Here is a 15699-nt window from a genome sequence, read left to right on the forward strand (position 1 = left end):
TACAAAATTCATATTATAATACTACATTTATAAATTCATACTACAACATTTATAATTAAAAAAAAAGATAAAAATTAAATTTTTTATATTATATAATTAAATAGATAAATAGTAAAAACTAAATATTATTAACTAAAAATAAATATTATTTACATAATAAAATTAATTAAAATTTATGTTTAAAAAAATATTGTTTGTGTTGCAAACTTGAGAGCTTCACTTTAGCTATTTAGTCCACACATCACTTTGACACTTGTCTTAGTATTATTTATATAGTTTTTTTGAGTTGAAAGAGTAAACAAATCACATGAATGGTGTGACCATATAAATAAGCTTAATTGGAGCTTGTTTTACAAATGATTATTATAAAAAATTGAAGTGATTTTAAAATTAAATAATACAAAAATAACAACAACAACAACATCAAGCATTTACCCCACTACGTACATGAATCATTTTTCTCCATTGTATCCTGTTAAGTCTAATTCTCATTTAAATATAAAAAAGAAATGTCATTTCTAATATTTTCTAACCACTAGTTCGAATCAATTTTTTTGGTTCAATGTGAAAAGGGTTCTAGAAAAAATCCGGACCGGCTAGCCGATCTATTCCCGGTTGAACCGGCCAAACTAGGCGGTCCAGTCCAGTTTTTAAAACAATGGCTATCATTCCTTTTCATTTTCAAAAACTAATTAATTGCTCAATAAAAATAAAAAGTAAATGAATTTGAGAAGATGCTAGAAAATAATGAAAGGCCCATAAACAAAATTCATCTTGTTAATTTCCTATAAGGTATAGAAATTGAAACCACAACCATGAAACAAAGGACAGACGGAAAAAACAAGCAAATATGGTAAAATCAGTAAGTATCAAAAGCACGAAAATGCGCGTAAAACCCTTAATAAAAAAGTCAAGGATCGAATATTTTCTATTATAGGTGTATTTTCCCCAAACAAGTGAACAAATGAAATAATGATGGGAAATTTTGCTAAATGATAAATGATCAAATAAGCTAATACAAGATGTCATCATTAGTACAATCTAATTCTTAGAAATGCGCATAAAACTATTAAATACCTCATGAAAAAATATACTTTCAAGTAACAAATGGGAATAGTAGAATGTGTTCTACTTTGGTAATGCTCAATACCTTGTACTGCTTTCCAGTAGTTTTCCCACTCTTTCGAGTTTTAATCTCCAAAATCCATCCAGAAGGCAACCATTCAAGAGATTCTTTCATTTCTTCTACATGCTAATAACAAGAAGATAATTAACTGCAGTAAGGCACAGACTACTGGGTGATATCTATCACTATTAACTGCAATAACAATAAGCTTACTTGCTTATTGCTTTCATTAGAACACGATGCTCTTCTAGAAGCGCCATCACCATGCTTTTCACCACTAAGATGGTGCAAAACCTCCTCTTTGGACTTGAATGTACAACCAGACACAGGGGATCTATAACACTACTCAGTGCACAAATAAAACAAAGTAATCTTAAGTTAGTAAATAAAAAGGAGAGCATCCATCTCCACAGAAAACAGGAAATTTCATCAAGATTTAATTACAGACAGGCATCAACAATATGACAGGGCAGCATAAAGATACACAAAGGAATAAATGTAAAACAACTATCTTATAATTTGCATAGTCAAAATGAGGCTATTAAATAAATAATGTCAGCGTATGTGGTATTCAATCAAAATATTTAATTGTTAACATCAATGAAAATGCAACATGCCCTATGGAGCAATACATCATCGGTTGCATCCACGTGCAACAGCTCATGATAAACAAGTTTTGGCAGCCCAAAATAGAAAGATGCAACATCCGTATTCAATCAATGTAGAATAGGCAATTACAATAAATCTGGCTAATATATCACTTTCCCACGTTTGTAGTTAACCAGAATAACATAAAACATCAGAACAAATTTGATTTTCAAATCCAACAATTGGCCCAGCTTGGTCGCACTTAATTGGCCATAGTTTTCAGTCACTATAGTCGACCATAAAATGATATAAGTATAGCCAAACGTGGAGATATGGCTCAAGGTTTTCTAGTTAAAACTAGCCAAGGAATTTAGAAGAAGCATTCAGTAAAGCTTGGTTCAAACACTTGGATGACAATCAAGATCAAAGGCTGAAATATCATTCAACATTTACTTTCAATGGTCAGAGCAATAGTGGAAATGATAAATAAATAATTCCAATTCAAAACATGCCAGAATGGTTTAAGATGATCTTTAGTTTAGCATGGTCAACTTTGTTCTTAAAAACTAGAAATGGAAAAAATTCATCTAGTCCTTGGTTCAAGGCTTTGCCTGAGTTACTCATGATTGGCATATGAACATCATTAATATCGGATCATGTACATCAATAAAGAGAGAAAAAGCTCAAAATAGTTTTATGATTATTCATATGTGGCCAACTAAGTCCAAGAGTATCACATTTCTCCAATGTAGTGTCCAAAATATACAAAATTAATCCCAACTACTCCATCGATGACTAAATCAGGATCAATTTTGTGCAGTCAAGAGAATAAATTAGGATAAATTGTATCCCAATTTCAGACAATATGTACTTATGAGATCATTTGGAATCAATAATGTATAGTATAGAGACTAAGGGGTTGTTTGGTATGCACAATTAGGAGGGTAGAGTAATTTACTTGCGCGTATTTCCTAAATTACTTCGTTTGGTTGGTTTTGAGCGGAAAGTAAGGAATTCCTCTGAAGGATCAGCGGCGTATTACAGAGTCTGTTTCGTGCGACTTCAAAACCCGCTCAAATTGAGCGGGTTAGAAATCCTCTCGCGTGAAATACTGCCTTATGAGCGAGAGCCACTGACCAACGGGAACGCGGTTCTCGGCGTCGAGGATGTTGCCGGCATTTAGCGGCACGATTTCTTGGAACCTGCCGGTCGTCAGAATAGTTAGGAGGGTTAGAGCTTAGGCGGGGAAAAATTCAGCATTGTCATCTAAATTGCTTGTCAAGATCCAGAAGGGGAAACTTCAGAATAGAAATCTCCATGATGTTCCTGTTCAGGTAGTTTGAAAATTTCTGCAATTCATATATCATAATTGTTCTTCTTCCTCTTTGCGATTGGAGAAAGGAAATATTTTTCTGATTTTTTTGTCATATTTGAAATAAAATTTAGATGACGCTTCTGATTGGAAAAGCTATGAAGTGGTGGGAGAAGGGGATACAACCTAACATGAAGGAGATTACTTCAGCTCAGGAACTTGTGGATTCCTTGTCGAGAGCTGGTGACAAGCTTGTTATTGTTTATTTCTTCTCTCCTGGTTGTGCTGGTTGAAGAGCCCTGCATCCACAGGTTGGTTTATGGGCATACAAATTGCTTTTTTTTTACTCATGTATTTTACTTCTATTGTTCATTTTCATCTTGGTTTATGATTTTTATTTTTTTAATTGCAGATATGCCAATTTGCTGAAAGGACTCCTTATGTTCTTTTTGAAGACCGGCTGGAGGAAGCGGAAAAAGAGAGAAACGAGAACAAGCAAATAACATAGATAGAAAGGAGTATATTATTATTAATGTCTGTATGATGAGGACATCAGAGGTCTACGGCTACGATCGTGCCTATTTATTTTGATATATTTTATGTATTTGATTTGTTATTGTTCTTTTTCCCATTCTACCCTCACTTGAGGACTTTGTCTTATGGATGCCCTAGGGGCAATAGTGTCTTTGTTATTTCCCCTTCATGTATTTTGGCTATTTAAAGCCACCCTCTTCCTTTGGAGAGGTTAATGAATGATTATTATGAAAAATTTCTTGCACTTGTGTGTTTGAGAGCATTTGAGAGTTCTTGGAGAGAATTTTGGAGAAATCCCTTAGGAGAGAAAAATTTGGATCACCCACCAACCTTGGAGACGGCCGGGTTCGTTGTTCTTTATTCTTTCTATCAAATTTTCTTCCCTCTATTCTTCTAGCCACCGGCCTAAGGAGTTCCCAAAATCCCTTACCGCTGGCCACCCTTTTTTCTTTCCTAACCACCGGCCACCCAATTCTCCACACTTCCTCTCTCACCCGACCACCACCTTTCCCCAATTCCATCCTTTTTTTTCTCTCCTAGCCGCTGGCCTAAGGAGCTCCCAAACTCTTGCCACCGGCAACCCAATTCCCACCTTGCCTCCAACTATACAATCTTCACTTGAATAGTTTTCCTTCCTTACTTAACCCCCTTTGGGAAAGTTATTTACTTTGAATTAATTAATTCAAATTTGAAATTTGAAACCTTTCCTAAAATAGAATCCTATTTTAGGAAAGTTTCTAAAAATCAAGTTTAAATTAATTTAATTTGGATTGGATATTTAATTTCATCATAATTAGTAAATCCCAATGAGAAAAGCATTGAACTTGATTTAATCTTCCCTCCACACCCACTTAACGCTGACCCCCTAGTGGGATTCATGGAAAATTCTTTCGAAAACTCCAACCCCTCTCTAGGAAAAATTTCAAAGCCCTCTCTACCTCCTTTGGCTGAATCCTCTCTAGCCCCACTTAATTAATTTATTTCCATTGGATAAATTCTCCAATTGGAAATCAATTAATGCCCTCCCTTCTTTCATGCCCGTCGCCCCCCTCTCTCTTCTCTCCCTTCCTTTAATTACTCTCAATCAAGAGGATAATTAGGAGGTGTTTGAATTGAAATTTCCCCCCACCTAAACCTCCCAAAAATCTGAACCCAAGTTCCCAAACCCCTTCCCCCCATGGCCGGCCACTTCATCCATCATCTTCCTTGAGGGTTTTTGAGATAAGCTCCTCCTTCTCAATAGGAGCCTCCAAGGGAAGTACCAACTAGCGTGCTCACCATCTTGAACACTAGAGAAACTTCTTTTTCTCTAAGTTGAACCTTCAAGAGAACTACGACGAAGTCCTTCAACATCTCGGCTAATTGTTTCCTGACTTTGACTAAGGTGAACTTCTCCCCTCTTTTCAACTATCTTCCTAATCCCCTAATCTTGTAAGTGATGACGAATCACAAGGAGCCATGCTTCACCTTTGCATAAGCTTAGTAAACGTAGGATTTTATCTCGCCATTGTCAAAGCTTAGTAAACGTAGGATTGAGTGCATTTTTATTTGCTTCTAATCTTATTGTTAGATTAGGAATTTCTGTTGAAGGCTATTCTATTTGCATGACTTGATTTTCTATGTTGTTTTGATAATCCAAGTGCTTAGTGTGTAACTTAGTCTAAACGGAAATGACCACTATTATGTTTTATTTGATCGTTTGGATTTGCTAGTAGTTCTAATCTTAATTGCTTTTATCAAGAAATCGTGCAAATTCTTATTTCATCATTTTAAAGCATATAGTTCTACATCACTATAGGTACAATAGAGAGCTATATACAAAGAATATATGAGCAAGAAGTAAATAATAAGCCATACAATGGCTGACGTGTACATGTGATATAACACTCTTTCTACAAGTGAATTATGAGACGCATAAGTCCATTTGTTATAGCTTGAACGTCCATGTTCTTCCCTTTTTCAGGTTCTACAGGGGAGCAAATGGTCGTCTCTGTAGCTTCAGCTGCACTAATGCCACTGTAAGTTCTGTTCCTTATTGATCCTATGTCGACTATTTGTAGTTATTGTTATGCGATTTCTTGTTTTAAATGATTAAGGGGTTGTTTGGCTACAAGTAGGATTTAGTAAACAATGTAGATCCAATTTTAGTAAATTGTTTAATATGAAAACGATGAAATTTAATAAAGCTTTATTAATTTTGAAAATAGTGGCATTTAACAGATCTTGCGTTAATCCTAGCTAAAATAGGATACCAAACATCCCCTTAATTTCATTTGGTTGTTAATTTCTTTTGGTTGCGATGGCTTGATTAGTGAATATGAATCAATATGCCATTTCATTGCAGATAAAGAAATTTAAGGATGCATTAGCTAAGCACAACACTGAGAGATGCAGCCTTGGGCCAGCCAAGGGGTTAGAAAAGTCTGAGCTATTGGCCTTAGCTGCAAATAAGGATCTTTGCTTCAACTATACCAAGATGGAAGAACCTTTGCTCACTGCACCTGAAGTCAGGAAGCCAGTTTCTGACTTTCTGCCATTAAAGAGCTTCCACTTTCTCTAGTTTCAAAAGCCAGGCAAGAGTCTGAAGATAAAGCCCTGGCTGTTTCTGGGAGATAAGATTTAAGTTTATTGTGGTGGCTTAATCAGACCTTTCATATGTATTTCTGTACAGGTCTTTAATTTTTTTCCCTTGATGTTTATAAAAATTGTCCTTTGATAAAGGCTTCCTCCAAAGTCTGTTGAATGAGAATGCAAGTTCATGGTAGCTCATTTCAGGCTACGTTGTTTTTGGAGTTTGATAGCCTATTTGATTATGATTATAGAGAGAGATAGCCTGCCTCCTTGAGGTATTTAATTTGTATCAGAGCTTGTTTGATATTTTGTTTATTTTGTTTTCCTTACAGATAGGCAACAAAGTTGATAGATCTTCCATATGTAGTCAAATTATTAATTTTTTTTCTGGTTTTATAGAAATGTTGCTTAGTAGATATAATATATTCTTGTAACGTTTTGATGAAAATACTACCAGATGGATGCATGAGTTTTCATGGTTTCTTTCAAATTATTACAAAAAAATCGTTTTTACTTTACTCTGGATTTACCTAACCAAACAAGGGAAACATTTATCCTACATTTATTTTGCAGACAACCAAACAGTCTCAAAGTATTCAGAATACATTACATTTACTTTACACTGCATTTTCTTTTCAGGCAACCAAACAGCCCCTAAGTTAGTGTGGGATAAAGGCTTGTTGTTGTTGTTGTTGACATAGAGAGATTAAATTAGAGAAATGTGATATTCTAAGATTAAAATGTTCAAACACAAATAATGAAGAAACTATTATTGGAATTCAAATCATGCCAAAAAAACAAAAACAAAAACAATTTTAGATGCAAACATCCGAGAACAAAAATCCAAAACATCCTAGGATCTAAATTATGCTAGATTATTTAGGATTTATGAATTTGGGTAATGTACCTTGATCAGGGATGCAACCGAGTCAAGCCGACTCGCGAGCCGGCTCGGGCACGACTCGTTAATCAGCTTGATGAATCGAGCTTATCGAGCTCACGAGTAGAGCTCGAACAGGATTTCGAGCTAGTTGGGCTTATCGAGGTCGAGTTTGAATAGCCAATCGCTCGACTCGATTACTTGTAGAGTGGCTCACGGAAAGCGGAACTACAGAGGCAGAATGGTGAAAACTTGCATAGCATGCGAACGGCGGTGACGGGACTCTAAACTGCGTGTGATTGGTGCGAACGGCAGATGCGAGCCACGTGACACGGCTTGCTGACACATAATGGAAAACGTGGGCCATGTGGCACTGCTTGCGATTGGTGCGAATGGAGAACGACGTACGCGGGCCACGTGGTCATTACACTGCTTGCGAACGGCGGGCAAACTGCGGATGCGAACAACATAATTGCTACTCGACGAGCTCATTTTCCCCTGACGAGTCGAGCTTGAGCTCGACATTTGAGGTCAACTCGAGTTAGAGCTTGGTATTTGGCTCGCGAGTCAAGCTCTAACACCCCCTGACTCGAGCTCGATTCGACTCGTTTGCACCCCTAACCTTGATTGATTGAGAAAGATTTTCTATTGTTGCGAAAATATTACAACAATTCATCAAGAATAGATGAACACAAATGCGAGGGGAGTGTTTGATCTTTCTCAACCAAATTGCTTAAGTTCCTTTAATGTTGTCTCTCTTCCAAATGGAGAGAAGCGAGATTTTATAGAAACATAAGAGTCTATATAAAATTCCCATAATACCCTAAGAAAAACATCTACTCAATTATTCCATATTAATACAAGTAATTCATGGGCTTATATTAGTTGATGTTAGCCCAAATTAAATTATAAATATATATTACTTTTAAAAAAAGGGATTGTGTTTCTTCCCAAATACAATCCTAACCTTCTATTTTATTTATCAAAGATGAATCTCAACCATTAATTTTATTTATTTATTTAATTTATTTAACATATTTACTTATTTATTTGATTACAAATATGTTTTTTTTAATTTCATTTACATTAATTGCATTTAAGTACGAGCTGACTCTTGAAAGATCCCAAGGATTTTAATTGCATTTATGTTTAAATTCAAATGTGTTTACTTTATATTCTTAGGCAGACATTCTTTCTTAACTCTTACCTCTTCATCTTCTCATGGACCTACCGTTGCCTTCATTTGTTAGAAGCGGTATCGTCAACCTCTGCCAGAAGTGATAATAGCAAGCCAATCCAAAACAACAAACTGTCCTTCTACTCACACTTATTAGTAACTTCCTATAAAGTACAAAACCCTATCAAAATCAGATCTTTAAATTGGTAACAAATGCCTAATACCACTCATCATAGCCTAACAAACCATCAATTTCATTAACATTTCAGCATAAACTAGAAAGAAGATGACAGCTAGGATCATAGGCCTATATCTTATCCAAGAATGATGCAATATAAAACCGAATATGCTCTCAGACACACCATCTCATCTGCCAGTTTTGCAATAGTCGCATACCAAACAAATCTTCAAATGTCCAACAAACATTACAATCAAAATGCATCATTTCAAATGGTAAGCAATCGCAATTCTCAGCATTTAGGCCGTGACAGCATTACATGCTTTAGAAATTCATTTACTTCAAGCAGTCAATCAGAAATCACACCTTCCATCCACTCCACGTATTAAGGTTAAAATTACAACTCTCAATTCCCTATAACGCAGAAAAACCTAGCAACCAAAATCAAATCCGTAAAACATTAACAAATACCTATCGCTCCCTCATCAGAGTCTAATACAACAATTTGTTTTTATGGATTTCTGTCATAGCACCACAAAATCAAATTCAACAAATAGAAACAAGAGAATCAGATCAATCCGCTCCAGTAACGTAAAAAGGAACAGTAATGATAAGAAAAAATATGCACAAAAAGAAGAACCTGAGGTTCTTTAGCACAGAACTTATCAATCTTAACTTCCTATGTCTGGAATTTCTGAACTCCATCATCCATTCATCCGACAGGCTGACTGCCAGTTTTGCACTAAGCTTCTACACAAACCTAGACCTTTTCAAAATGCTAAATAATCGAAATGTCACCATCTCTTCCACAGAGACAGCATGCACTTAAGAATTCATTTACGTTAAGCAAGTCGATCAGAAATAATAAACCTCCCATCCACTCCGCTCATTAGGGTTTAGCCTAAAATTCCCAATTCCCTACAAATAAAATAAAATAAAATAAACTAGCAATCAAAATCAAATCTTTCCAATTGCAACAAACAACTACTACTAGTTCCCTCATCAGACATCCAATTCCACAAATTTCTAACGAATTCAGTAAAAAACTAACAAAAAGTGAGGACCGTAAAACATAACAAAAACCTTACTTTAAGCCGACAAAGCACGAGAATACGATCGATGCTTTCAACAAATGTTAAAAGGGGAAGCATGGTAAGAAGAATCTGAACTTCGTGAGAAGGGAACAGATTACCCTATACTTGCCACGCCTCGTATTTCGGACCTCCACGGTCCATCCATTCGGTAGCCACTCCGGCGGACTATCCTCCGGCGTTTCGCTAGACGTTTCTCGCAGTCGACGCGTCTTCATAGCTCCGACGTTCTCCTCCGGGCGCCGCCTGGTTCGCCGGCACCTCGCTAGTCATCCGTGCTCTCGCTCCATAAATCCGTCAGTATAGTAGTACCGGAAGCAGCCGGCAAGGCGAGTACCACCAAAACCACGTGTTGCGTAATCTGTACATTCAGATTCGTGCTGTTACGTCGGATTTTCTTGCTAAAAAAAATTCTCATCTGTCGTTACTACTTTCGGTGGAATTTTATCCGACATTTGTGACTTCTAAGCGTGCATGGAAATGAAGATCACGGCGGTGCGGTTGTTCATGAAAGTGCTTTTTGGACAATTTTCAAGGTCTTATTTTTTTAGACAATTAAATTTATATTTGAGAAAGATTATAAAAATCAGATAATCGAAAAAATAGAGATTCAAGATTTAATGTGGTTATCATCCCCGTCAATTGTGTGTGTTGATCATCCATTGTGATGCACATTAAATTTTTAATTAGGATAATTTTTTTAATGTTTCTTAAAGTAATTTTTTAGTATACATTTTTTTAATTTTTAATTATTTTGGATTCAAATTTAAAATCTTTTCATATAAGTTGGAGAGAAAGGACATAAAATTTTTTTTAGGTTGTTCATATTTGAATTATAGTTCTCTATGTCATTTCATGGGTTAAAAAAAGCTATATTCAAATTCTTAAAACTAGTTATTGTTTAAACTAAAAAATATTATTAACAATTCTTACAATATTTTATTTTTCTTTTATTTTCTTACTATGTAATGACGTGATACTAATATTTCTCAAAATCAATTTGGATCATGTTGGATATATATGTACTATGGAGTATGGAATCTATAGATTTGATATGTCATCAAAAAATTATCCTGATAGGACACGAATCTCGAGACAAAAATCAAGTTGGAAACTTCAAAAATTAAATATGGGATCATCTGAACTTCGATTTCAGCAAACTTATAGTCGAACTAATCGTCTCGGAAATACGAACCCTACGACACCAAATTCGACTCAATCCGAGCTCAAATGGGTCCAAATCAAGGACCTGAAGCGGAAAGTATTTGTGTTACCAAACATGACATGATTATATTCGAATCGAGCGGCTCGACGAGACGAATCCAACGAGCCCAAGATCGTCGAATTTTGATATCATTAAGACCTTTAAATGCCTGACGAACGTTTCACAATCAAGGGATTCAATATCGGTCGTCCATCCAAACCACTCCACATTTGTCCTTTATCCTCCTCCTATTTACAGGTCATGCCACTCTCAAAAAAATATAAATAGCCTCATTTCTCTTAAGGAGGGACCCAAACAAGAAGAATAAGAGAAGAATGAGAAGAGAAGATAAGAAGAATAGGAGTGAAGAAACTCCTCCTCGACCACCGCCGGAATTCTGCCCAACTTCCACGGGACGTCGGAATTCTGCTTAACTTCTACAGTGACACCGGAATTCCACCTAACTTTCTAGTGATGCAAGAATTCTGCCCGACTTCCACGGGACGTCGGAATTATGCCCGACTTCCACAGTGATGGTGGAATTCTGCCCAACTTTCCAATGACGTCGGAACTCTGTATGATCTCTAAGTGACGCTGGAATTCTGTCTAATCTTCAAGTGATTCTAAATTCATCTCGAATACACAACTTATTTTTAATTGTATTCCAATACGGAAGTGAATCATTGTATTTTGATCGTCGTCCTAAATTTTAAGGACAAGTCATCAGCCTCTTGTATCTCAAGCAACTACTAGTGGAATTTTTTCAACTGGACGTGGCCCCGTGGTTTTTCCCCTTTCCAGGGTTTTCTACGTAAAAATCCTAATGCTCTTTCAACTTCTATTTGTGTACTGAATATCCGTACAACGCTGAGACGAAAGCTTTTTAACTCTATCTCCGTGTATATTCTTGTCCGCAACAAGATTTATTGAGAGATTTGATGGAGAAGTATATAAAGAATAAGGATGATCTACATATGATATTTATTGATTTAGATAAAGCTTTTGATAAATTTCTAAGAGAAGTGCTATGGAGAGTTTTAGAGAAGAAAGAGGTTAATAATGCCTATACTCGAGTCATTGAGGATATGTATGCAATAATTGTTACTTGTGTTCAAACACAAGGTGGTTTGATGAAGTATTTTAATATTTTAGTTGAATTACATCAATGATTAGTTTTAAGCTCATATATTTTTGTTTTAGTCATGAATGTTCTTACTAGACATTTGCAAGAGGATGTACCTTGGTGTATGTTTTTTGCTGATAATATTTTTTTTGCTGATATAACTAGAGAGGGAGTTGAAGGTAAACTTGAATTATGGAGATCAACCTTAGAATCTAAAGATTTTTGTTTGAGTAGATCTAAAACTAAATACATGGAGTATAATTTTAATAGTAACAAATCTAGTGGGAGGATTGTGCCTTTGGGCTATCAAGTCATTAATAAGAGTACACATTTTAGATATATCGAGCTATTATCTAAAGTGATGGTGAAATAAATGAGAATATTATTAGTATAATTCAAGTTAGATGGTTGAAGTGGATGATTGCATTGTGCTTGTTGTGTGATAAAAAAGTACGCATCAAACTTAAGGGAAAATTCTATAAAATGGTGGTGAGACCTGCAATGTTTTATAGAACGAATGTTGGTCATTAAAAGGGAAGCATAAAATTAAGTTGAGTGATGCAGAGTTGAGGATGCTCATGTGGATGACTGGCTTTACTCTTAGAGACAAAATGCAAAACGAGCATATACGTGAAAAGGTTGGAGTAGCTTCAATGGAAGATAAGATTTGAAAGATTGGCCTTAGATGGTTTGAACACATAAAACGTCGGTCTTCCGATGACCCAGTTAGCACAGTAGATGTGTCAGATTTGGCCTATATTAAGAAAAGTAAAAATATACCTAAAATGACTTGGCTAGAAAATATTAGAAGTGACATTTTTTAATTAAATTAAAATAAGAATTTGACTCTTAATATGACACAATAGAGAAAATGTATTCGTGTATCCAACCCCATATAGTGAGAAAAAGGCTTGATGTCGTTATTGTTGTTGCAATCTTTTCTCAACCTTTTTTTTTTAATGAAAAGGAAGAGATCAACTAAACCTCAAGTCTTACTGGTTCACAAACCATTGCCATTAATGAAATATGAGAATTTGTTGTTAATCAAAAACCTTGTTGCTAATTATAAACCTTTACAAAGTAATTAAATGATTTCAAGATTAAAGTTTTAAGGCACTGCTCAGCTTTTTTATTCAAACAAGGAACAACTACTTTGCCACATTAATTTATTATTTCAAAACAATTAAAAGGCATTATCAAGAGAGTTCTTAGGTTAAATTAGCAAAAAAGATCTCAAGTATAGAAAAATAAACATGCAACTTACATTCTATGCATGGTTACTTCTCACACTCATAAATTCAAGATTTATATTTGTATGAATCTATGTACAAAAGGAGCTTCATATTTAAGAATACAGTGGCCCAATTTCACATTTATTATGATCAAATTAATTCTAGATCATGAACATTATGTGAATGAACAAAATATTTTCTTAAAGGCCATTTGGGATCATTTTATTATTATTATTTTTATATTTTTACATGAAATAAAATATATTTAATGCATTAAAAATATGATTATTTTTTTTATTTTTTATTTAATATCAAATAATTAGATTCATGATGTGGTAGAGGCAGTCAACTGCAACATAGCAATAGTGAGCGGCAAGGAGATGATAGCGACAACAACGGTGACTACAGTGGTGGAGTTTCATTGTGATAGTCGTTTTTAAAAATACTCAACACATTTCTAAGTTATTTTAAGTATTTTAAAAAACAACTTGATTTATGTTTAAAAATTTAAAATAGCTTAAAAATACATTAAGCAAATATATTTTTTAAAAAATAAAAAAACAAAAATGATCCCAATCAATACCTTAAAAGTCTAACCTCTAAACAAAACAACATCATTACTCTTATGTATGTACTCTAATGTGAATCAGCATCATAACAAGAAGACCCATTGATTCAGCAAACTCTTATCAATTATGCAGTGGATTAGGTCCCTCAGGCACAGTTCTTCCAGATACTCCATATATTGATCCTCTATCATCAAGTGCTTTAGATGGTGATATATTGAAATTATTCCTAGCAGCCGCAGCAGCAGCAGCAGAAGAAGAAGAAGAAGAAGAAGAAGAAGAAGAAGAAGAATCTCCACCTCTCCAGCTTTTCTCTTCTTCAGCAATTATTCTGCTGTAGCTGGAACCAGTGAAAGCTGCAGAAAGAAGAATTATCAGGATGAAATTGGAAATAAGTGGGCATGGGAAGAGTTTAGACTCCATAAGGTTTAAAGATAGAAATCATAGAAAGAGAAGGAGATTGATTGAGTTGGAATGTGCAGAGAATTTAGGCAGGTAGGAGTTGTATTAATAAGAGTAATCCTAGCATGGGACCAGCTGTAGATGTGCTGGGAAAGAAAGAATAAGTAGGGTTCACATTTTGTGAAACCATCAAATAGTGTTGGTTTAGGATAGATTATTAAGTGTGGAGTCCGGGCTCCAATCACGTGAAGATACCTGGATTTTTTCTCTCTTGGGCATACCCTATGTGCAAGAAACAGAAAAAATACCGGTGTTCTCAGGTGATTGGAGTTTGGATGGTGTCCGGACTCCTACAATAGAGTTTTGAGCACGGTTCATGAAGTATATTCTAATTTTTTTTCTTTTGCTAGTGTTCCAGTTGCTTGTAAAACCATTGTATAACTATTATGAGAAAATAGGATTTTGAAAAAATTGGACAACGGCTTCCTTATAATCTCTTTAGTTGATATGATCGTTAAAAAGTCATTCATATCATAAAAACTTATAAAAATTAACAAAAAAATGTATGGCCTATTTGAGATAGCTTTCTGATTATTTTATTTTTTAGACAGCAATTATATTTTCGTTTGGCCGATACATGCTTGCTGTTTTAAAAAAAAATTATGATTGAAAGCTAATTTTGCAAATTGAGAGTTTGTTCTTACTGTTTTCTAAAGCAGCTTTTTAGTATAAATTTTTTTTTGAATTAGAATTTTTATACTAAAAAATAGTTTTAAAAATCAGTAAGAAAACTATCCCAAACAAAGCCTGAATTACTAAAGTGTGGGAGCTATAAGAAAACTATTGTCCGATTCTCCAAAATAAAAGATATTTATATTACCCACAACATCTTCTAAGAAATTATTTTCCTCAAAACAACTTCATAATCATCTTTATAAAAATTTCACCACCTCTCCAACAGACCATTAGTCAAATAAAATAAGACATCTAAAAAATTTATTAAAAAAATAAGACTTTGGATTAGTCACATTCAAATATGAATGAATGGATTGGGAATTTTATTTGGTCCGGTTGACCGAATGTAAGAAACATCCGGTTGTAGGCAAAAACGCGCCTATACCGAGGTGTGCCGAGTTTTTTTCATAGGCGCGTTTTTGCCTACAACCGGATGTTCCTCTGCATCCGATCGGAGGACGTAATAATTGTTCGAATGGATTGAGAGACAACTGTGCTTTATTTATCTATGTAGGATTAGAGTTACTATTCTCATAGGATGATCATTGATGTCAACTATTAATAGACTCATCATAAAATATCTTGCATGATTGCCTAAAAGAGAGGCCACATGACATTATAAAATATTAATTAGATTTTATACACATTTTAAATAGTTTTAAAAAAAATATATTATATATGAGAGAGATGTAAATATGATATGTACTAATTTTGTGATGATGATGTTGATTGTGATAAGTATAAGAAGAATGATAAATATATCACATCAAAAGTTATATCATTCTAATTTCTTATCCATTTTTTTTTTTTTATATAAATATGACAATTTTGAGAATCAAAGCAACCATTATCAACTTGATTGCTAATCATGCACTGACCACATAATATAACTTCATAGATTATTAAATGTTTTTTTTTCTTTTTTGTAAAGAGCTTAAGGTTTCATTTAGGACTGTTTTCTTACTGCTTATTAAATCAAT

The 15699-nt window shown here is 34.5% G+C and overlaps 1 protein-coding gene across 1 annotated transcript in view; it reads right to left on the reverse strand.

Moving 5' to 3' along the window:
* The window catches only part of LOC110115139, a gene marked incomplete in the record, with an annotated part of 22656 nt that extends 12697 nt beyond the window's left edge, over nucleotides 1–9959 (reverse strand). The window contains 3 exon segments of the mRNA XM_020848274.2: nucleotides 1151–1252; nucleotides 1340–1468; nucleotides 9559–9959. Of these exon segments, the coding sequence (XP_020703933.1) occupies nucleotides 1151–1252; nucleotides 1340–1468; nucleotides 9559–9675 (348 nt within the window).
* Between the last annotated feature and the right edge of the window lie 5740 nt (nucleotides 9960–15699).

Source organism: Dendrobium catenatum, unplaced genomic scaffold (assembly GCF_001605985.2).
Source record: "Dendrobium catenatum unplaced genomic scaffold, ASM160598v2 fragScaff_scaffold_1220, whole genome shotgun sequence".
NCBI classification, from domain to species: domain Eukaryota; kingdom Viridiplantae; phylum Streptophyta; class Magnoliopsida; order Asparagales; family Orchidaceae; genus Dendrobium; species Dendrobium catenatum.